We start from the raw sequence: 24,170 nt of genomic DNA, 5'->3' as shown, positions 1-24,170 counted from the left end.
GCTGGCACTGAGAAACTGTCATACATTACCTACATATTCAAGAAACTATCTGAAAAATAATTTTTTCCTAGAAACTTAAGAAACCGAATATTGTTGATTGGTCTGAAATATCCAGTTCACATCGGTTTGGGTAATTTAAGGAGATTTAAAATAAGAGTGTAAGTAAATCTGTAAGGTTATGTGCTATTAAAAGAATTAGAATATATATGGTAAGGGCTTTTCTAAGAATGAACAACCACACTTAAGAAACTAAGAAAGCAATAAGGTGAAAAGAGTTATATAACCAAAGCCGCAGTCCGAACATTTTTTCAAATGAGGAACACTACAAACTGTGGGTCTGTGGAAAATATATCAACACACACACACACACACACACACACACACACACACACACACACACACACACACACACACACACATACACCTACTCTCTGACACAGCAACATACACATACCTTCTGTTTCATACAGCAACTAACAACTAGTCTAAATTCCACACACTCCTACTCTCTCAAACAACACACAGACAAGTACTTTCTCATACAGAAATAAACAAAACAACTATCTTAAATTATACACATGTACATCTACCTTCTCTCTGTTAGCAGCATACATACATAAACACATGCACGCACCTTCACACAAACAGAACGGGTAATTGAAATTCTATATACACATGCACAGACACACACACACTCTTTCTCTCGCATACTGAAACACACAGTTTGAATTACACACGCATACACTTACTTACCTTCTTTCTAAATCAAACTGCCACATGGACGTAGCCCCCCTCTTCACGGAACTGCTAGCTTAAAATTTGCATGTGACTGCAAATTGGATTTACTTCCACACTGGCGTAAGCACGCATGATTCTCATTTAAGGAGAAGACGCTAATACCTCAATCAACCTGCTGCAGCTCCCCATGGTTCTGATGCCCTTCTATTTTTTTTTTTTTTAAATTAGTTTAGTTAGTGCATTCTTTCTTTCCAGCAGCTGCTGCAGGCACTGGGAAGAAAGAATGCACTAATTAAAATAAAAAATAAATAAGTAAAAATTGCGCCCTTCAAGAGGCCGGCCTGTACGATGCCCTAGGCAGTCGCCTAGTCCGCCTATGCCTAAGGCCGGCTATGGTAACACAGTGGTCTGTGGATAACGTCCTTCTAGACAAGATGACAAAGCTATTGAAGGCCTCCATGGCACATATGGAATGATGGTCTGTTCTATCCCATATTCTAACCTTACTCTAAGTCTGACCAAGAGTCTTACTTATATATCCACATCCTGGAAATGAGAGCTGTGATTCTATCCCTACTCACTCTGCAGGGAGTTTCTGTGCCATAGTCAGGTTTCCATTCATTTAGGTAATATGGTGATTTTGATGGATATCAACAACCAAGAAATACCCTTTGTGATTAGAGGTCATAGGACTGTGGGATGGCCTTGAAGAACAATCACTTCCTGTCTGCAGCCAACATTAGTAAAGAAGCTATTTGCTCTGACATTGTTATTCTATACCCAAACCTGGTTTTCAAGAAATGAGAATATTACTTTTGTAATCTCTTTGCCTCCTGACTAATTCTAAACCGTCAGAAATATTTAGCCCTGATTCTGAAACAGAGGGGAAGCACTGGAGATTCCCCTGGTGAGATTTTGGCATTGGGGACTTCTGCATATTTCTCCAATGTCCACTGGAAAAGGAAATTTATTCAGAACGCCTGGCCTACAAAGCATCCTCTGATCCTACTCTGATGACCTGTTGCAAATCTGCAAAACAAATATCAAAATTACCTGATCTAGAGACCTAAACCTCATCTGCAACATGAATAGGATGTGCCACAGGGGCAGGTATCAGTTCTCTGGAACAGGCTGCCCACCCAAGTGAAGCACAGTTCTTCCCTAATCCAATTCAAACATAATGTGGACCAGTGAATGGGGAATCAGAAATTTGCACCAGGTCTGGCACCTTTGTCTCTAGTAGGCAGAAGCACCCTATACGTGCCTGACCACTCATGCCCCAATCTTCATGTACCCCTTAAAATAACCCTATGGTATCAAAACTTGTCACATACATTTGGGAAGCATTGCTAGGCTTAAAAATGTCCCACAGGGTAGTTAGGCTACTAATCACCTATGAATCTTGTGTGGTAAAGGCTATCATGATAGCCCCATTTTGGCATTGGCAAATTTGATTTCCTATGCTTTTGGACATTCTCTGCCATCTATCTGCTACATCAAAAACATCTGACCCACCTGCCTATCACTATCCATCCAGGTGTCCATGAGGTGAAGATAGGAGATTAGTAATTCCAATTTCACTGGTAGCCTGTTCAAAAGTGTTCACAGATAGGTTTCTATCTCTTCATCTTTGCAAGAGAATGCCTACCCCAAAACCCTACAAAGAGAAATGAAAAAGACTTTTTGCTTGGGTCACAGAATGGAGTCTGGACATCTTTCTGTCCTTAGCAGCCTGGGGAACTTCTCAAAATTTTGAATGCTGATATCACTTATTCTTCCATTAAAGTTCACTTACCGGCAATTTCTAACTTTAATTCTGGAAAGAACTCCGTGTTCCTGAGCTTTCTTAAAGTATGCCAACCTTTTCTGATGGGTACTTTCCTCCTTAGGCCTCCCACTAGAGATCTACTCCCTCCAGGGACATTTATTTCATTATTTCATGCTAGAAAATACCCCCCCATTTCAACCACCTATGCCAGTGTCAGTAGAAGTGAAGTATCTGTTCTGAAAACCCATATTTTTAGTGGCAGTTCTTTAAACAAAATGTATGAGTTGCATGCTGTTTCTTTCTTTGAGTACTGTCTCTTTCTCCATGGCTGAAGTAGACACTGAATCTGTTCTGAGCCAGTGATTTCATTTGTTTGTATTCTTACAGTGCTCACCTTCTTTCTTGTGTGAACATGCACAGATAGATTTTGTATGATGCAGACGTAAGGTGACACAACATCATTGTATCAGCATGCAAAAATCTAACTACCTGCCTGTTGAAGCCTGTGCCAAACCCTCTTGCTTGGCAATTTAATATTCAAGCTGCTAAATGATACTTCATGCCAACCACTTAGAATAAAGCTACTTATAAAGCACTCTAGCAACAATCTAATTAGAAAGGATGGCTCAATCTAATTAAACAGGATGACAACAAACTAATTACACAGGATGGCTCTCAACTGCAAAGGCCAGCTTGCATGCTAGCAAGAGCTGAGAAAGCATCTAGTGACAGAGCCCCTTACCACCTTGAATGCTTTTCCCCAAAAGGTTCACTAATACATGCAAGTTGTCGGAGTACTGAAAACAACTGAAAGCACACCTAGTTCTTAAAGAAATATAATTGCAGTTTTTAAAGGGACCAAGTACAATTTATGTTTAAAAATATTGTCTACACTGTCAAATGATATATCAGCTTAAACCATGTCTGAATGTAGGAAGCGATTATAAAATACTTCCACTTTTTATTTTTACAAGAATCTTGTTAGTATAAAATGCTATACATTTTGCCACTATGTAAATCATTTTTTATATATTACATTACTTAAACTATAGTCTGCCTTGTTTATAGATTGTATTATGTGCATAACTAATTGCAGCTCTGCATTTCTTACGCATGTGTTTTTTTTTTTGTTTTTTTTTTTGCTTGATGGCTCATTTCACACCTGACAATGGTCTTGAAATTGGAGGTCAGTTCACTTACCGGATTAGTAAATTAAATAAGCACACAAATAAATTAAATAAATAAAGGTTGATTATTTTCCTACGAGTACCTTTCCATACCTATATCTCACTTCAAGAGCTGTGTGTCTTCTTTTGGGAACACATTGATCAAGGACATGCTCCCTTCTGGCAGCTATCCAGGAGTATAAGTGGGAACTCGGTCTTGTCATGTCTTGCAGCCACACCCCTGTAATATCAGATAAAAACTTGGGTACTTTGTTTTAGGTGGTTGAGTTTGTCCACAGTTGTCAATATCGTATAGTTAAATTACCCTAGTGCCTTACTGACATAGTTCGTGTTATGGACATTTGTCTAGCAGGTAATGTCTAGGAGAGTTAAAAATTATTAATGTAACATTAAAACCTTCCTGAAACAAATTTTTATGTGTGTGTGTGTGTGTGTGTGTGTGTGTGTGTGTGTGTGTGTGTGTGTGTGTGTGTGTGTGTGTGTGTGTGGGTTTGTGTGTGTGCGTGTGCACAGGCTTTCTCAAAATAGTGACTAGAGTTTGGTGACCTGTTTTGATTTGAATAGGGCAGCCATAAATATAATCATGGAACTGCGAAAATGCAAATACATTTGTCAAGAGTTCTTTATCTGGGTATACTGCATCTCGTTTGGGTTAGAGTTCTGGACGCATAGGCTAGTAGTCTACCCTCTTGAAAAATGACTGCACCAAGACCAAATTTTGAAGCATCATAAGAAAGAGTTACTGGTTTGTGAACATCATAGTATCTCAGAGTTGTTGGGCTGGCAATTCTCTGTTTCAGGACACCAAATGCTCTTTGGTGTTATTCTAACCAGGACCAGGATACATCTCTGCATGTCAATTCTCTGAGCGGTGCTGAAAATTGGCTCAAGTCTGGAATGTACTTGCATAGGTAGTTAACCATGCCAACAAAACATTGTAGGGCTTGAACATTGTCTAGAACTGGTATCTCAAGAATTGCTGTTTGCTTGGAAGGATCTGGTCATAAGCCTGAACTAGTAAACAAATGACCAACATAAGTAACTTCACATAGCCTGAACTTGCACTTCTGAGGATTCAGTGTAAGATTCACTTCATGTGCTCTTTCCAAAACTTTCTTGAGGTTTCTGTCATGCTTGGCTTCACCATTACCTCCTACTAGAATATCATCTACTACAACAGCATACAGATATCAAGAAAAGAAATTGGTCCATGGCACGCTGGAAGACTTCACTTTCAGAATTTATCCCAAATGCCATTCTCAAAAATCTGTACCTGCCAAAGTGGTTAGCAATGAAGATTTTCTGTCAAGCAAAATTTGCCAAAATGAACTCTGCATCCAAAGCAGAAAAAAAATGTGGCATTTGGCATAAGAGCAGCAACTTCTTTGACTATACACATTGGATGATAAGATCTTTTCAGTCTTTTGTCCAAATCTCGCGGATCAATTCATATTCTGATATCACCTGAGCTTTTCTTATGAGCTACTACTATGGAAGATACCCATTCAGTTGGTCCGTCAGCTGGATAAATCACACCTTATTGCACCATTTTATCTAGCTCAGCTATGACTCTGTTATGCATAGCTAATAGAACTTTCCAGGCTGGTTTGAAAACTGGGCTGACTTCAGGGTCTAACGTCATGGAGTACACACCTGGGAGTTTGCCTAGTTTGTCTTCGAAAAGATCAGCATAGGTAGAGAAAATAGACTGGGTGAAATTAGAACAGTGGTCTTTCAAGCTTACATGGTGGACTTTATTAAATGAAAGTAGTTCCATTTTCAAAGTGTCTCTGAAGCCAAATATTGACTGTACGTGCCTTTTGACTACATAAAATTGCAAGTCATAGCTGTTCCCAACAGAGTAAGATGAAAGCACTACCGAACCTTTGGTTTGAATTTCTTCACCACGATAAGCAACAAGCTTCGCACACTTTGCCAAATCAAGCTTCTCACCATCACATACTGTAGCAAATGTTTCTGCTGAAATAACATTGCACTCTATGGGTTATCCATTTATCCAAACAGTACAAAATGCTTCATTCTTTGCCCATAAATCTACTGCATTGACTATTTAATTAAGCACCGACATACCATCAGCATAAAAAGTAGGGTCACAGCTTTCTAATTGACTGACTTGTCTCGTTGAATGTTCTCTTTTAATAAAAACAATGTCTCTTTTGACTTACAAAATCTTTGGAAATTATTCCACTTTTTATATCTGTGGCATTGCTGACCAAAAGCTAAGCACTTTTCTTTTTTAGACACATAATTATCACCACAATTATGATAGCTGACTATGAGGCTAGGTAAGGGAACATGCTTTGAGTTTGTTAACTCACCCTTGTGCTTCACTGAGACTGTGCATGCCCTGGAATTTGCTAGAAAGCTATGGGGTTTACCAGGGACTGTTGCAGGGCTCACAGTTTCTGCCATGTGCTTGGGCCTGTTTCTTTTAACCACATGATGTATACTATCAACTTTAGCACTAGAAGTTACTGGAAGCATGCAGTTCTCCTTTGTAAGCATATTTGTGTGCTTTTCTGTGAGCTCATATAATAAATCTCAATGGCCTTATTCAAAGTTAAATCACTGTCACGAAGCAAAATCATTCTCACAGCATCATCAGTGATACCACACACAAGTCTGCCTTTTATCAATTAATCTCTTAAATCATCAAATCTGCACGTTTTAGCCTTATTTCTCAAGTCAGTTATATATGCTGCAAAAGTTTTATCAGGCGTTTGACCCTTGTGTAAAATAAGTGCCTTTCCATTGTAACATTTGTTTGGGGGTTAAACATTTCTCTAAATTTACATTTTAAGCACTCAGGGTCTTCCCTTGTTTCAGCCGGTACCACTATATGACGGTTTGTCCCCCTCCTGCAAACATAGCAGATGCATACATGAATGAATGCTCTCTTTCTATGGCTTCTGAACCAGCTAAATTAAGCAGAATAAATGCATCTTTATCAGAAAATGCAGCTTGTATGAAAATATCATACTCTTGCTCAAAAACTCTTCAATTCTCTGCAGTATTATTATAAATACAAATGGACCAGGTTTTAGAAATCCTTCAGCCATGCCAACAAAGTATGATTAAACACACTGCAAATATGGCCCTTGCAATTATGTATGAACATGCACACATGCCAGGTACTTGTAATAACATTCAAATGTACAATAAACTCTTCAAAATACTGTACTTTATGAAATATGCTTTGAAATGGCTGTATTTTCTGAAAAAGTCCACTGTAATATTGCACTAAACTTGCGAACACTCTGTATACCTCGGCTATCTCAAATAGCTTTAATTAATGTGAAAAAGTAGCACATAGCAAAAAATGTGGTTGTTTTCCTTATTTTATACATTTTATATGATTCAGACATTATTTCAAACATTTTCCTAACTATTTTGAATGTTTTTATCAATATGTCACAGTTTTGGATATTTTGTTTGACTAGAAATTTGTTTTGAGCATTTTGCGTGCTTCGTTTTATATTCTTCGAGTAAGAAATCATTTAAACAAGTTTTAGTACCTGGAATTCATTTCTGACCTGTTTTGTGAGTTGTACGTGTAGTAGGGATGATCCATTCCTCTATATTCCTCCAACATTAACTGAGTCCCTATGCTATGATTCAAGACGAGCAAGCAAGGTAGTTTGTTTAAATGCTTTATTATATAGAAACACATAAAGATGGATAGCAGCAACATAAAATATAAACAAACTGATTAACTGACACACCATTACATACATGCATGCTTACATCTCAGCATCTCTCTACAAAATGGCAGTCTGGCTCGCACGTGCTCAGTATTTATACACATGTACATGCCCATGGAAAGTTTCTTAAAAGTATACATACATACTGATCTACACTGTGCTTTGAAAAAATGGTTATGGTGAACTGTAGAATAAAGTGTAACTGTGAAATACCTATAGGTGTGTGTGTGTGTGTGTGTGTGTGTGTGTGTGTGTGTGTGTGTGTGTGTGTGTGTGTGTGTGTGTGTGTGAGTGTGTGTTTATTTTATTTTTTTTATCTATTTAATTTTCTCATGATCATTCAATATCACAAATGTAGTCTATTATTTAAAATTCCTTTGTTTTTTAGAACTGAGCATTCTGAATTTGTTTTATGGCATCATTTCTACAGGTATTGCATACATTAAGAATATCCCAATCCCTTAGACAACCTTTAAAAAAAGTATGACTGCTGCCACTAATAGGAACTTGTGTGTCTTAGATATCCCTTCAGATGTGAAGCATATAGGTTCATAGGTAGGTACTAGGATATTGGCCCTAGGGTCTATATAAGGCTAGCCAAATGGTACCCTGGCTTTTGCCACCTAAGAAAACTAATTTCCTGTGCCCCTGTCAAGCAGAGCCACAGAAGTGATCCCCAGGGTGAATTTCCTATCTCCCATCCAATCATCACAATTTCTCTTGAAGAGTGCTAATGAGGAGCTTTGTTTGATATAGATAGGTAGTTTGTTCCAGAGTATGGGAAGTCTCTGGGACAGGAATCTATCCCTCCAGCATGTTTTGTTTATTGTGGTGACAAGGGATAGGTCCCTAGAGTGTGTAGCTTGGAGGGATTGGGATTTCTTTACGTGGAGCATGTCCAACAGCTGTAGGTTTGACATAGCTTTGTATGTTAGGCAGAGATCACCTCTGAGCAGGTGATATGTGACAGAGTAAAGCTGGAGGTTTTTGAGACGATCTGTGTAGGGCATCTGTTTGAGGCCGGTAATCCTCTTTGTGAGGTATTTCTGTGGCCTTTCCAGTTGTTGTAGATGTCTTGTGAGTTACATACCAAAAGGGGCATTGTACTCTATAATGGGTCTAATGAGTGATGAGTAGAGGCGAACAATGACCTCTTTTTTCCTGGATGAGAAATCTTTTGTGATGAGGTGTGCCATGTAGAAGGATTCCCTGACTACTGTGGCGATGTGATTATCAAAGGAAAGACTACTGTCCACCTGTGTCCCAAGGTCTCTTATCACACTTTCAGTGTTAAATAGACTACCACCTATGTGGTAGTTCACGGGTACAGAGTTTTTATCAAAAGGGATGACAATGCACTTTTTGGCATTGAGCATGAGGCCATGGCTTTGACACCAGGCATCTGTCTCAGTGAGGCCCTTTTGTAGGATGTCCACATCATTAGGAGTTTTGATTATGGCTCCTAGTTTGCAGTCATCTGCAAACTTAGTTAGCCAAAGACCTTCTGTGTCAGCCTGTACTTCAGAGAAGTAGATACCAAACAGGAGAGGACCCAGGACTGAACCCTGTGGTACTCCACTTGTCACTGGTCTGAAGCTGGATTTAGAGTCTGCTACTTTCACAGTGTGGGTTCTGTCAGTGAGACAGTTGGCAACCCATCTTGTGACATAGGGATTTATACCTAGTTTAGTGAGTTTGTCTATAATTCCAGAGTGGGGGATGGTGTCAAAAGCCTTGTTGTGATCCAGATAGGCTGTGTGAATCACCTTACCCTCATCTACGGCTTTGGTAACTGCATCAGAGAAGTCTGTCAGGTTTAGGAGACATGATCTGCCTTTTACAAACCCGAACTGGGTAATTTCCAGAGTTTGGAGATTACCAATGTCATTGTTTATAAGTTCCATGTTATACGCTCCATAGCCTTGCAGACCAGGCTCGTCAGGCTAATGGAGTGATAGTTCTCGGGGTCCATGGTGGCTCCCCCTTTGTGGAGTGGGATAACTGTTGCTGTGCACCATTCAGTGGGCACAAAGCATGAGGTGAGGCTATGATTGAACATGGTACTTAGGTGGGGTGCCAGTTCGTTCTGTAGTTCATGTAGAACACAGCCTGGGATGTTGTCAGGCCCCATGGATGCTGTGTTCTTGGCTTTGGAGAGTGTGTTTTTTACCTGTGCAGCCATGATTACAGGTACTTTGCATTCTTCTGGTATAGAGATGGGCCCTTTAGGGGATGAGAGAGGGGTAAAGTTAGCACTGAACCTATCTGCCAGGATGTTGTCAGTATCAGTTGGTTCTGCATAGTTAGTGCTATTGTGCTGTAACTCAGAGCAGATCTGAGTGTTGCCATTGAAATTCCTGACATGGCTATAGAATGCTTTGTGGTTGTCTTTAGAATCAGTGGTGATTTTATTTTCGTAACTAGCTTTGGAGGATTTTATAAGAGATCTCAGCGTCTTACTGAGGCTGACCACGGAGTTCCTCCAATCATGGGATTTTACTCTTTTTTGCAACAGTTTCTTTCTTCTGTTGTAGAGTTTGTTTATAGCAGGGGACCACCAGATTGGCTTCCTTTTTTTGGAGGATAACATCTTGGTTCTGTTAGGGATTGCACGATCCATGCTTATAAAGTGCAATTGTATAGGATTCAGCAGTCATATCTCTATTGTCCATCAGCACGGGTGTCGTGATGTTTGCCACTTCTGTCTTAAGAAGCGTGAAGTTGGCTTTGGAGAAATTTTTTACAATGGTTTCCATAATGGGGGGTGGGGGTGGAATGTGGATGTCTATGGTGATTTGCTTGTGTTCGGATCTGACCAACAAGGAATTGACCTCTGGTGTGGAACACCGGTTGCCCGTGTTGGTAATGACCAGGTCTAGAATATTGCTGCCCCTGGTGGGGGTGAGGATACGTTGATCCAAGGTATTGGAATTTATGAATTCCAGAAAATGTTAAGCACAAGAGTTGGTACATGAGTAGTTTTCCAAGTTAATGGTGGGGTAGTTGAAATCGCCCATTATTAGGGTGTTAGGTTGTACCCTAACATTTTCCATTAAGTAAGTAAGCTGTAGGTAATGCAGATGTTTCTCTGATGTACAAGTCACATGATGTGGTTGAATCTGGGGTAGGAATTCAGTGCTGAAACTCATGCAGCTACATGCAGAAGGATTTGCTTGAGGTTGCTATGCATATGACTAAGGCTGGAAATACACTGAGCTTGAGTGGTGTTTTTCCATCACCTAGAATGATATCAAGCCTCAAAGACAAAATGTTTTTCTTTAATAATTGGTATCATTCTAGGGGCCTGCAGCTTGGTATAAGATTGCTAAAAAGCCTTCTTTCCTTCCTTCCCAGGAATGACCTGCACCTCTCTTTCCAAAGCTTTAACATTCTGGCTAAAGCCTTTGCACTCGTCTTAGTGACATTTTTAGGCAGAGACTATCTGATACACATTGCAACCTAGTAAACTGTAATCTGGAACACATTTAGGTAGCTCTACTTAATGTCAGGAGTCTAAACATAAAAAAGTGCTTGAACTTGAGGTTCTTCTGCAACTTGAATGAATTCATATATGTATAGTTATAGAAACATGGATTCAGAGCAATGAAAGCACTCCCTCTGTTCCTGGGTATAGTGCATACCACATCTGCAGTACTACTGAATTTGTGGGGTCGAATCAATGTTTGTCAAGGATATCATCGCCTCACAATAGGTTCCACAAGACACCACATTTGAACTTTAAAATGTCCAAATCACCACAAACAAGACAAATTACCACTTCATAACTACTTATAGAACACCCTATATGCCCACTTCTGAGCTTGATAGCTGTCTTAACAAATTAGTTAAAATCCCTATTAAACTCATTACCTTTCTATTAGGGCCTTCAACTATACATCAGTAAACTGGCTGACTTACACTGACAATGGGCAATTGCCCAACACTTCCTTGGCAGTATAAATGCTAATGCTCTTTTACAGACGGTCTTATAAAGATCTGCAGACTGACTGCCTAGTACTTAGTTATCAATATATCTAATATGATTTGGGAGGTCTGCAGTCAGTTGTTTGCATGATGTATGATGAATACATATACACTGAAATGCTGATCTACAGACTTAGATTTTGAGCTGGATGTTCTACAAATGCACATTCATCATCTGGGATCCACAGTAACAGAGAACTTTGAAAACTTGGTTTGTTTGCCAAATCAAGTACTCCCCTTTCCTCCATAGTTATCTGCCTTCCAAACCTCTAAGGTTATACGACAAAGTGTCCCACAATGCTCAGTTCCTTTTTTCTCATAAATATTAGTATGTATTTAAATTTACTTTCACAGAATATATGCTGAAGAATTTCAAGTCATACCGTTTTATTTCTTATGATCCTACAAGCACTGAATAGGCATGATAGTTTACATAGATGTGGAAACAATGGAGAAATATGTCTATCTGAGAATGTGGATGTACAGTGACTTCCTGCAGTTCAAGAACAAATGAGGACTCATATACATATGTATACATATAGATAGAAATATAGATAGATAAACATCGATACACACACACACACACACACACATATATATATAAACTAATACATAATGGTCTGTTAGTATTCCTACAAGCAGCCCTCTGGTATTACTGTGGGATGGGACTGATATGCACGCAGCCATTACCATTTTGTACTAACATTAATATTTAAGGAGCTGTAAACAGTACCATCAATTCCCCCGCCAGTTTTCGCAGTTTTCTCATGTTATTTTATTTTAAGAAAACATGAATTGCGGCTGTAGTCTGCTGCTAATACCCTTGATATCATTTATACAGTTGTAATGCCATTAGTAATAGCACTGTACATCAGACTAAAATTCTAGCCTTATTTGGTTTTGCTGCTACCTCTGCTGTTGCTGTAGCTTTTCTTCCTTGATAGTGCATATACCACAGTCTCACATCGTTAACTATTTATACTAGAAAGTAAGCATACTGAACACAAGTCTAAAAAAAAGAAACCTTAATATGGCAGTAATTAAAAACTGCATGGCCCAGTAATGTATGCCAATACATGTTACAAGTGTGCATGTATTATAACTTTCCTGTGCATGTGTACCTTTACTGTTACTGCCTCTACAGTGTTCTCTCAGTGGCTGATTCTGGAGCTTGTCGCTATTTTTATGTAAAACAGATTAACATTTGGTGCATTTTTGTCTTAAGTATACCCAGCTAACAAATAGCTTTCTCCTTTCCTAGCATGCATGTATGTCTAACCAAAATAATATCCAGCTTCACATGAATCCTTGTAAGGCGCGTGTGTGTGTGTGTGTGTGTGTGTGTGTGTGTGTGTGTGTGTGTGTGTGTGTGTGTGTGTGTGTGTGTGTGTGTGTGTGTGTTACTTACACATATGTTTTATCCCACAGTGTCACTTTTGTGACTATTATCTTTATATCACTCTTTCTTATACATATATTATATGATATGATGTTCTACCCTCTATAAATAAATACAGGTTTTCTTCCAAACCTCTATAATATAGTACTGTAAATGTGACAAACTGAAATGCTGCCAGCCCAGCTAGCTGGAATTTTGTAAATAATTATATGTTACTTGAAAATATTAATATGATTTATACAGAAATGTGACACTGCCAGCCCAGCTATCTGGAATTTTGTAAATAATCATATGTAATTTGTGAATATTAATATGATCCATAGGCTTGTCTTACAAAGGTGAGAGAACTACATGTTATGTGTATATTGAACTACTGGTGCAGAAGTGTGTATTGAACTGTATGTTATGTACTGAGCTTCAAGAATGTAACCACAGTGTACCCTGCTGGAAAAGAGCAAAAATGTGTATAAACTATATACATGTGCAGATGTGTGTTTTAATGGTAGAAGTTGGAACATACAGAGTTAACTTGCAAACCTTCAAGAAAATAAGTTGAACTTGTTTACGACTGTGCTATAAAAGTTAGTTAATGCAAACAGACACAATGTCTAGAGCTGGAGGTTTTCCTATTGTCTTGAAACAGAAATAATTATTAGGTTTCAAATGTAAAAGTGTTTAACTGTTTTACAACTTCCTGTTCTAGGCAAACTTCTGAGAGATATGTACCTATGACACAGAGGTGCTAAATTCTAAGTTTCTGTTAGCCTGGGAACAGAAGGAAGGTGACAAAGAGCAATGTCATCCCCACTAACCCAGCAGTAATGTGTATTATTAATTTAAGAACTATCTCAGAGGGCAAGTCTGAGCATTTTGTATTTGTCTTTGAACCTAAAAACTTCCATCTTCAGCACTTCTCATCTGCATTTGCCTTGCACTATAAGTAAGATTTAGGTATAGTATTTCTTTTAGAGATGGATAAGACTATAGTAAAGATTAGTTTAGATGTGTTCTGTTTTCATTTGAGACTGTCCTGCAAAGGTCTGTATCAGCTTATCAAAAGCTGATAACACTGAACACTAGTTGATCGTCCTTTAAAGGTTGAACAACCAAAATAGCAAAGACACAGAACAGCGATCTTTTTTCCCAGGGAAAAAAAAAATTCTAGGTTGTTGTCGGGAGTTTGCCATTTCCTCCACTGTGGTGCAATCTTTTTGCTGGTATATTTAAGTAAGGGGTGGGGGGGCACAGCCCCCCACATCGAGGGGGGTGTGGGGGTGAAGCCCCCCACTTCATGATGAGTTTTATTTATTTTATTTGGTGGAACAGCGATTTTTATTTCCCTTGGGAAAAAAATCACTGTTGCATGTCTTTGTTATTTTGGTTGTATGACCTTTTGTGATTGATCAACTAGCGTTCGAAGTTATTAGCTTTCGATAAGCTGATATAGACAAGTCCTACAATGTTGTTTTTAAAATATTTCCTGTGATTCTGAACTCTCTAGTCACTATGCTGAGTGATTGAATATTGTCTTGTTCTTTTATTATTTATTATTAAATATATTTAAACCTTTTAGTTGTCACTGGTTTGTTTAGAGATAATTAATCTCTTAGAATACTTGCATATGTATTTGGTGATACTGTACGGGCCACTCCAATAGCCTTAGTCTTGGTCACACTTACCATTTAGATAATAGTAACATTACACAGTAAGATTGGTCACCCTTTGGGAAGGGCCTTAAAGTAGCTGATGAGGAGATCTGGTGGCAGCGCTAACTACCTTATGGTCTAAGCAGAAGGGGCCATAGCTAGTGAACCTGTACCAGCCTTTCCCAGGTGTGTGTTTGTGTATAAATCGAATCTCAAAGTGTGTGTGTTTATCAGCTACTTGGGCAGAGACATGAAGCACTGGATTGACAGAGAGAGTGCTGGGAGGACTTGGCTTGGAACCCTGGTTAAGGACTCAACTCTACAGCTGTGGCATTGAGGAGTCTTATTGGGGATCTGGAGAAAGAGGAAGAAACCAGCGTCAGACTGACTGTGATCTATGTGCACTCTTAAGAGAAATTGTACTTTACTGTGTGTGTACTTGTCATCCTCCCAATGTGGACATCCCTCACTGGTACTAGTGGTGAGGATTGAGGCTCCTTAATTAGTGGGCCAATGTAGGGCCATCACAGTAAGCATTAAATGTCAATATACTTAGCACAAAATATATGCATAAAAATGTTTATAAAAAACACCTTTTTGGAGACTTGAAATTCCTGGAATACAGGTGGTTGCAAAAGTACTTTTAATGGTGCTGCTGTTTAATTTGCACATGTGCATTAAAATACTGCTTCTTTGCATTTTGTTTACTTATTCTTAAACTGTATTTCCTTCTCCTCTAATCCCTCTAACTCAGGGCCAAGCTTCTAACATCTGCATGCGTGACCTGCTGAATGTGGCTTGTGACATTGCCCACGGATGTAAATATCTGGAAGAAAATCATTTCATCCACAGGTAAGTAACTAGTTAAAAGACTTTTAAATATGAATGGCATTTCACTCTTAAAACACTTCCCATCTAATAATCTACTGTATGACCAGAAAGAGGAGGAAAAAAGAGAGAGAGAGAGAGAGAGCAGGAGGAAAAGTTGGGGATGATTGCTGGTATAGGGATGGGTGAAAAAACATTGCTAAGAAGCTAGAAAGATGGAATGATGGAGGAAGTAAGTAAAAGCAAAGGATGCAGTTAAAATGACTATTTTCAGTCAGGGGAAGCTTGCGTGACATAGAGTAAAGGGGGTAGAAACGGACTGGAGAAAGGAGCTGTCCTGTTGTTAAATAGGGCCAAATGTTAATATAGAGTTATAAAATGGGCAGCAATAAATATGAAAGTTAACTGTTGGACAGGTAAGAGATGTACTAAGGCAAGTGGCTGTAGACAGCCTCTACAGTTGTTACCATTTTTTAACTTAAATGTTTTTACACAGTCATACAGTATGTGACACCGTGACAGAAAAGTTCTAGAAGTCATGTTGAACATAGAAATCTACCACATTTTACTGTTTCATGAGTTTTCATATTCTGTCATATTTCATAAGCTTTCCAATATTTAGACAACTTACAAGCAGTGGAGTTTTCACAGAATACACAAGTTGATGATCATTTTTTTTTAAATTAAACTTCTGCTGACCTGCACAGCTCTAAACACAATACTAACAACTATGGAGGGTAGAATCTGCTCATCATATACAACATAATGTTATTCTATGTAATATAAAGGGCACTATCAGAAAGAAAGTCATCAGAAACGCAAAATAGAAGGGTAAGTGACAACTATCTGCTTTAGAGCTTTAATTTGAGACAGCATGTTAGATTTTTGATATACCTTCTGTTCTATTGGTAGTAGGTTTGTTCGCATCCTGCATCTTATGTTGCTGAATATAATTAAACATATTCCATTCTTTAAGTTTATCATCCAGAAAATTATTAAGCTTATATCCTTTTGACACGCCCTGACAGAATATTTCAAATAGTATGTTCATGTCCCCTGAAGCTACTTTTCTGGGGAGCCCTTTACAGTTCTGAGTTCTTAGAGACTGAATAAGTATTTCTGTCCTATAGAACCACATCATAGTTATTGGAATGGAAATTTTTCAAGATCTGTAAATACCTGTACAAAAAAGTGGAGCCATCTTGTTTCTTTCATCTGCTTTGGTGTTTATGGGCAGACAACATCATTATCTTCTGTGTCATGAAATCCCAGCTGCTTTCTTAAAAAAGGATCATGATACGTACAAAAAAAAAAAAGAAATGCAATATTGATTTTGACAAACAACAGGACCAGATGAAACCAATATAACAATACACATCCCAGTCATGGGGAGGCCACGTTTCAGTCCTACAATGTGACTGCTGATTGTCTGTGCATAGCTTTCTAAATACTGTATGACACATTACTCAATGTAGCTGTTTTTGAAAGTATGAATTATATGATATAAACTAAATAAAAAAATTATAAAGGTCAGGATATAATATACAGTATAGAAGTATCTAACAACTGCACAGCCTTAAGAAAAGAAAGAAAAGGTGACCACATTTATACTTGTTTCCTTGATTTAAAGTCTCACAAATTCATTAGAATATGTATGTGTTTCATCAAAAGAGGCTTTGGCATGTTCATTAGAACTCATCTAAAGTTGTTTCAAGTCAGTCAGTATCAGGAGATCCTAAAACATTCACTGTTAATGGGGTTCTTACTTTTTGTGTTCATATAGACCATGGCATTCCTTATGTATACTTTATTGTATGGTTATTTCTAGTTACTGATATGTTAGTATAATATTTGTGAAAGAAGTCCAGTCACCATTTCCAGCTACAGCATTTTTTTATTTTATTTTACTTGCTTTTTTGTTCCTAGCTGCATAGTTTAGGGCCATGAACAAAAGCAAACAGTGCTAGAGATTTGCTGACGGGCACTCATGTTGTTCCTTCAGCTTTCCCCAGTTTAGGGTCGCCACAGTAGAACTCCGGTCCGCTAATGATTGGCAGTAGATTTTCATGGTGTTGAGGTGCCAGCTCAACACCCAGCCTTCAACGAAGGCATGCCCATTCACACATGTCTTTCGAATGCCACTCGACCATGGAGAGAACATGCAGACTCCACACAGAAGGTGCTCCAGCCGAGAATTGTACAGGAGAACCTCTTGTTGTGAGGCGACAACGATACCACTGCACCACCAAGGCTTCCACTGATGGGCATTCATCATTTGTTAAATGCCTTAAAATGACATCTGGTCATTTTATTTTTCACTGGAACACATTTCTCTTTACTCTGCAGTATTTACTAAAGTATAACTATCCACTGAACATGTGTTAGAGTCTGTGTGGACAGTTGTGCCAAAAAAATGCAGTTTTTTTTGTACAGCTCTTTTGAGTTTTAACTCCCAGTGGACCTTTAAATATGAAGTCATCACCTTACAGTTCAAACAAATATTCATATCTCTGGAACCATAAGTGCCACTAGAAACTGTAAATAGCAAACAATTCAAGATAAATTAATCTTTACAGTAGTGGCATTCATTCAGTTTGGTGCTTCAAACTGGATTTTATAAGCTAAAATAAAAGCAGTGTATTAATTTTGTAATGTTGTATAAACAGTTTATGATATCTCCATAACCATTCAAGCAAGACACACAGAGTTGTGAGCTTTTATATGAGGCTATGCAGCTCTGTCTGCATTATCTGAATGTTGAGATATTTAGAGAAATATTAACATTATTGGAATACAAATATACAGTCATAGGCACCGGAACCATAGAGCGAGAGGGAGGAAGCCCCCCCACACACTTTTACAGCTGCAAGACCATGCTTGCGTTGCACGCTAACATAAATTTAAACAAAAGTGCGCAGAAAATGTTGACATCATTCCTGCCAGAGTCATCCACAGTAAGAGTGCTCTGTTTAACTTACTTAGCTATGAAGTGCTCCATTTAACTTACTTAGCTATGCAGTGCCCCATTTTACTTTTAGCTGTGTCTGAAGGCTCCATTTTACTTTTAAGGGGTGAGTGTGAGTGTGTGTGTGTGTGTGTGTGTGTGTGTGTGTGTGTGTGTGTGTGTGTGTGTGTGTGTGTGTGTGTGTGTGTGTGTGTGTGTGTGTGTGTGTGCACTAGTTAGCATAATCAGACTGCAAATACCATATGTAAACATCTCTGAACTAAAACTGAAAAAGAGCAATAAACTAAAGACATGTTCAATGCTTCATTTAATTTGTACATATAAATTTACAATTCTAAGCAAATTAATAATTTTAGTGATATAGGTCATTACTCTTAGTCCCCTTAAGCTTTGTCATGCATGGAAACAGTTAATTAGCAGTCCACTAGTCAGAAATTAACAAACCCAGATTTGGATATTTCTTTCTGAATTTTATAAGAAATTCACTGATGTCCTTTGTAAGACCTGAAAGAACTCAGATTATATAACATCCGGTCAAAAAATTATTCTAAAACCTAACTCAGATCTTTCAGACCCTGCAAATTATAGATCTATTACTCTGAGAAATTTAGATACCAAACTATATGCTACATTTGTAGCTAATTATCTGGAAAAAATAGTATTCCCACACTTTTTCTACAGTGCAGCAGTTAACATTGTCACCTTACAGCAGGAGGTTCTCCTGTTTGATTCTCGGCTGGGGTGCCTTCAGTATGGAGTCTGCATGTTCTCCTTGCATTTGCATGGGTTTCCTTCGATTACTCCAGTTTCCTCTCACATTCCAAAGACATGCATCTATAGCGTTTCTCTCCGGGCCTCTGTTGAAAATAGGCTCTGTCCGAGTTAGACTTTCCTGGTCAACAAATGTTAAATAAATAACATAAACAATTTGGGAAACTCCACAAAATGTAAAGAAAAAAACATAACACTAAAGTCTTTGGTTTAACCACTGATGCCTCTGACTTCCTAGTTTTGTTTCCATATCAAGCTTTCCAGAAGGCTTTATTAACTGTGTTATGATATTATATAAATACTCGGCTCCACAACATTCTATAATTGTATAGGTAATATAATATATTTTTAATGCAGATGGTTCAAGACAAGATGTAGGTTCAAAGGTTATTACTAGCAATTGATTGGGTACACCATTATTATCCTACCCTATGCACTTCTCACCACTTTTTAACCCTTTTTATGGAGACTGTGTGGCCAGACCTGGAGTGTATCTGTTGTTATCTATCCATTTCTCTGAGAGTTATGGAGTTACTTTGTTTAATATGAAGCAGAGAGGCGTTCTTTGGGAAATGTAGCTGTCCCACTAACAGGCTCTGTTTATGTTGTAGAGCAGTGTTACATCTCCTGAATGCGTATTTATGGTGTTATAGATTTTACAACTAACTACAAACTGTGCAATTTACTAACTTGGCAAAAAACAACAAAAAAGCAAGTTAGCTGCTTTAAACTTCACAAAGACCAATTTATTGTAAGCGCTTTCGTCGAGGCAAATGCCCCAACTTCATCAGACAACTCAACAGCCATAAAAACCTCCATTTTATACTCACATTTAACATAATTAAACAATTAAACAGTTAAATCCTTGATTGAACCATTAGTTAAAACTACTTCATATTTAAAGTGCCTTTCCTTCCTGACTTACAATTTATTGCAATGCCAGCAGTATAAAAAACGTGTTTTTACATGGTATTAAAAACCCCTAATAAATATTGTAAAATCATAAAATACTTACTATTACAAAAACTTTGTTTGTATTTATATTCAATCTAAATATCAAAAATTCAGAAAAATTAGACAAAATGATAGGCACCTCTAAAGGACCCTAACAATCTTTCATTATATAACTACCATATAAATCCATGACTTGTATAAATAATTAAATATCTAAAAAATGTATGTAAAAATGTAAGTTAGATACGATAAACATCAGTTTGTGTATAAATATAACCTATACTAATCTAATAAACTTAATAGCAAAAGTATTAGATTAAAAACATATTCTTTAAGTTAACATTTTATCTAGAAAGTGCTTTTAACTTCAATATACATTTTATAGAAGCATATTCATTCAGCCCAGGGGTTGTATGTGCTGATGTCCGAATTTGCCACATAAGTTCACATTCCTCTAATCTTAATTCCCATGGTCCCCCTCTTAGATTAGGTTCAACTTTCTGAATTACTGTAAAGGAAAACTTATGTGTTGGATTCTTGACTATGTGCTTAGCCAGGGCGTTTGTCAGAATTTCCTTTTGAATATTATATTGGTGCTCATAAATTTTTTGCTTCAGCTTTCTTTCTGTTTTGCCTATATAAAATGATGGGCAAAATTCAGGGTTGGTGTTTATGAATCAAAATATGTATATTAATAAAATGCTTGAACATTTAAGAAGTGAAACTTATGAACATGTCAGCTTAAATGAACTTAATGGGGCATATAAAAGAATTTACAATGTTCTAAATGATCTATTTTTGGAAGCAAGTATTACTATTGACATCCTAAAATATTTGAATATGCCAGAACCAGTTATACCATCTCTATTTGGGTCTCCTAAGATACATAAAAATTTAAATGATCCACCTCTCAGGCCCATAGTAGATGGGAGGGGGTCGATTACATATGCATGTGCAGAATACATAGACAACAAATTGAAGCCCTATCTAAGAACTGAAACACAAATTTGTTCTGATTCATGGGGATTTGTAGATGGCATTAATAATTTAAAATATAATAATGAGTTTGCCTTCTTAACTGTGGATATAAAGGACCTCTACACCGTAATTCCACAAACGCTTGGAATACAATGGGTTAGGGAGTTCCTACATTTAAAAGGAGCTGGAAATTTGGACATCTATGTGACTGAAACATTACTAGAACTAGTGTTATCAAATAATTTCATGTACTTTAATGGAGACCTTTATTTGCAGAAAACAGGGGTGGTCACGGGCTCCCCTGTGGCGTCAGTTTTGCCAATTGCGTAATGGCATTTTGGGAAAGGCATTTCCTTTTTAATAATAACATCTACAAGGATAATGTAGCATGGTACACAAGGTACCAAGGCGACATGTTTTTTGTGTGGAAGGGCCAAACAAGCATGGTAGATGAATTTATTACAAAAATAACAGAGTTTACCAACTTCTTAGAATTCACATACCAGGTGGAAATGGATTCTATCAGTTTTTTAGACATTCGGATAACTAAGGATAAAAGTAATAATAGGTATAGAACAACCATTTATAGAAAGCCCACCTGTTCAAATGCCTTTCTGCACTTTACAAGCTGTCACCTATATTTTCAAAAGAAAGCTGTTGTAAAGGGCCAAATAGTAAGGGCAGCCAGAATGGTTTCTGCAGATAGTGATTACATATTGGAATGTGCAAATTTGAAAGACATGTTTCTTAAAAGGGGGTGCCCAGAACCTTTCCTTACACATATTATAGATGAAGTTAACTTTAAAAGAACTTCTGGCCATTTTAGACACATAGTACAGAATGGCTACCAAGGTAACTATAGGGGTGATGATATACAAAATCCTGTTGAAGCAGAACACATGGGTACTCAACCAAGAACAGTTAGTAATGTAACAGCTAGTCTATTGATTACATATTCCTTAGACATTAGTTACATTAAGGACATCATACTGAAGAATTGGACTATAATCCTGGAAGATAACAGAATTAATAAACTGTTGGAGTCACGACCACATTTCACATGTAGAAGAGGCCCAAATCTGAAAAGCCTTTTAGAAAGACAGTGCCACGAGCATACATTTAGAAATGGTATGGGTAAATGTGGACACTGTCAGCAGTGCAAGTACATAAAATTAGGAAAGCAGCATACCATTAGAGATAGACAATATGTAATAAGAGGAAAGTATACTTGTGATTCCCAGGGAGTAGTATATGTGGCATTATGTGAATGTTGCCCATCATTTTATATAGGCAAAACAGAAAGAGAGCTGAAGCAAAGAATTTATGAGCACCAATATAATATTCAAAAGGGAATTCTGACAAACACCCTGGCTAAGCACATAGCCGAGAATCCAACACATAAGTTTGCCTTTACAGTAATTCAGAAAGTTGAACCTAATCTAAGAGGGGGACCATGGGAATTATGATTAGAGGAATGTGAACATATGTGGCAAATTCAGACATCAGCACATACACCCCCTGGGCTGAATGAATATGCTTCTATAAAATGTATATTGAAGTTAAAAGCACTTTCTAGATAAAATGTTAACTTAAAGAATATGTTTTTAATCTAATACTTTCGCTGTTAAGTTTATTAGATTAGTATAGGTTATATTTATACACAGACTGATGTTTATCGTATCTAACTTACATTTTTTACATACATTTTTTAGATATTTAATTATTTATGCAAGCCATGGATTTATATGGTATTTATATAATGAAAGATAGTTAGGGTCCTTTAGAGGTGCCTATCATTTTGTCTAATTTTCCTGAATTTTTGATATTTAGATTGAATATAAATACAAACAAAAAGTTTTTGTAATAGTAAGTATTTTATGATTTTACAATATTTATTAGGGGTTTTTAATAACATGTAAAAACAAGTTTGTTATACTGCTGGCATTGCAATAAATTGTAAGTCAGGAAGCAAGGGCACTTTAAATATGAAGTAGTTTTAACTAATAGAACTGTTTAATTGTTTAATTATGTTGAATGTGAGTATAAAATGGAGGTTTTTATGGCTGTTGAGTTGTCTGATGAAGTTGGGGCATTTGCCTCGATGAAAGCGCTTACAATAAATTGGTCTTTGTGAAGTTTAAAGCAGCTAACTTGCTTTTTTGTTAGACTTTACAACTAAGTTTGAAGTCACACAGATCAAGGTCATTTTAGGCATACTAAGTTAGGGTGAGGTCAACATATGGAACACTATATGGGATGGAACAAAAACATTCTGCATAGGTCATGGAACTCAAGCCCTTGATTTTGTTTTTTTTTTTTTTTTAGTTAGAAAATTTTTATTTTTCCAAGGTAGATTGTGTGCATGGACAGAAACATGCTCACATAAGCACTGTATTGTATTATGGGCTTAATAAGGACGTAGTGAAAGGAATGATAAACTCATTGGACCTAGAAGATATGCCAGGGGTAATTAGATGGGATAGGTAGAAGGATTTTCTAATAACACAGATACAAGGTGGTTAAGTGTGACTATTGATTTTTGAAGGTGGTATCAAATGTGTAATAGGTACATGGCTGCTCTTACATTCCAGAGGACATAATATTACATTTTTTTTACATTTAGTTTAAGGCATGGTCTATGCACTGCTTATATGTGTTATTCCCTCTGATTGGATCTGAGAGTCCTCTGTAGAGTTGATGACGACTCCAAGTCTGCAATCATCTACAAAGTTAATCCATTAAAGAACCCTTGCATCAGCTTTGATATCAGACAACTAAATACCAAATAGGATCAGGCCTAATATCAAGCTGTGAGGGACCACATGATTAACGAGCCTTTTAATGGAAAGTGTGCCCCCAGTCCTAAGTTGATGGTTTCTGTCTGTTTGCAATCCAGCAGGTAGCATAAAAATAATGAGCCTTTTAATGGAAAGTGTGCCCCCAGTCCTAAGTTGATGGTTTCTGTCTGTTTGCGATCCAGCAGGTAGCATAAAATTAATGAGCCTTTTAATGGAAAGTGTGCCCCCACTCCTAAGTTGATGGTTTCTGTCTGTTTGAGATCCAGCAGGTAGCATAAAATTAATGAGCCTTTTAATGGAAAGTGTGCCCCCAGTCCTAAGTTGATGGTTTCTGTTTGTTTGCGATCCAGCAGGTAGCATAAAGGTTTATATTTAGTTTGTTAATAATGCCTGACTATGGAATGGTATCAAAGTATCAAAGGCCTTTGCAGA

At 37.5% G+C, this 24,170-nt stretch overlaps 1 protein-coding gene across 1 annotated transcript in view; it reads left to right on the top strand.

Annotated features, from left to right (window-relative positions):
• The window catches only part of ALK (ALK receptor tyrosine kinase), a 1,522,063-nt gene that overhangs the window by 1,350,172 nt on the left and 147,721 nt on the right, over positions 1-24,170 (top strand). Inside the window, exon 18 of the mRNA XM_044058894.1 lies at positions 15,199-15,296. Coding sequence (XP_043914829.1) covers positions 15,199-15,296 — 98 coding nt within the window. The remainder of the gene's footprint in view (positions 1-15,198; positions 15,297-24,170) is intronic.

The sequence above is a fragment of the Protopterus annectens genome, chromosome 1.part2, assembly GCF_019279795.1.
Source record: "Protopterus annectens isolate FY-2018-M chromosome 1.part2, PAN1.0, whole genome shotgun sequence".
NCBI classification, from domain to species: domain Eukaryota; kingdom Metazoa; phylum Chordata; order Ceratodontiformes; family Protopteridae; genus Protopterus; species Protopterus annectens.
Note: the sequence above shows the minus strand (reverse complement) of the source record. Positions and strands in the feature narration are given on the sequence as shown.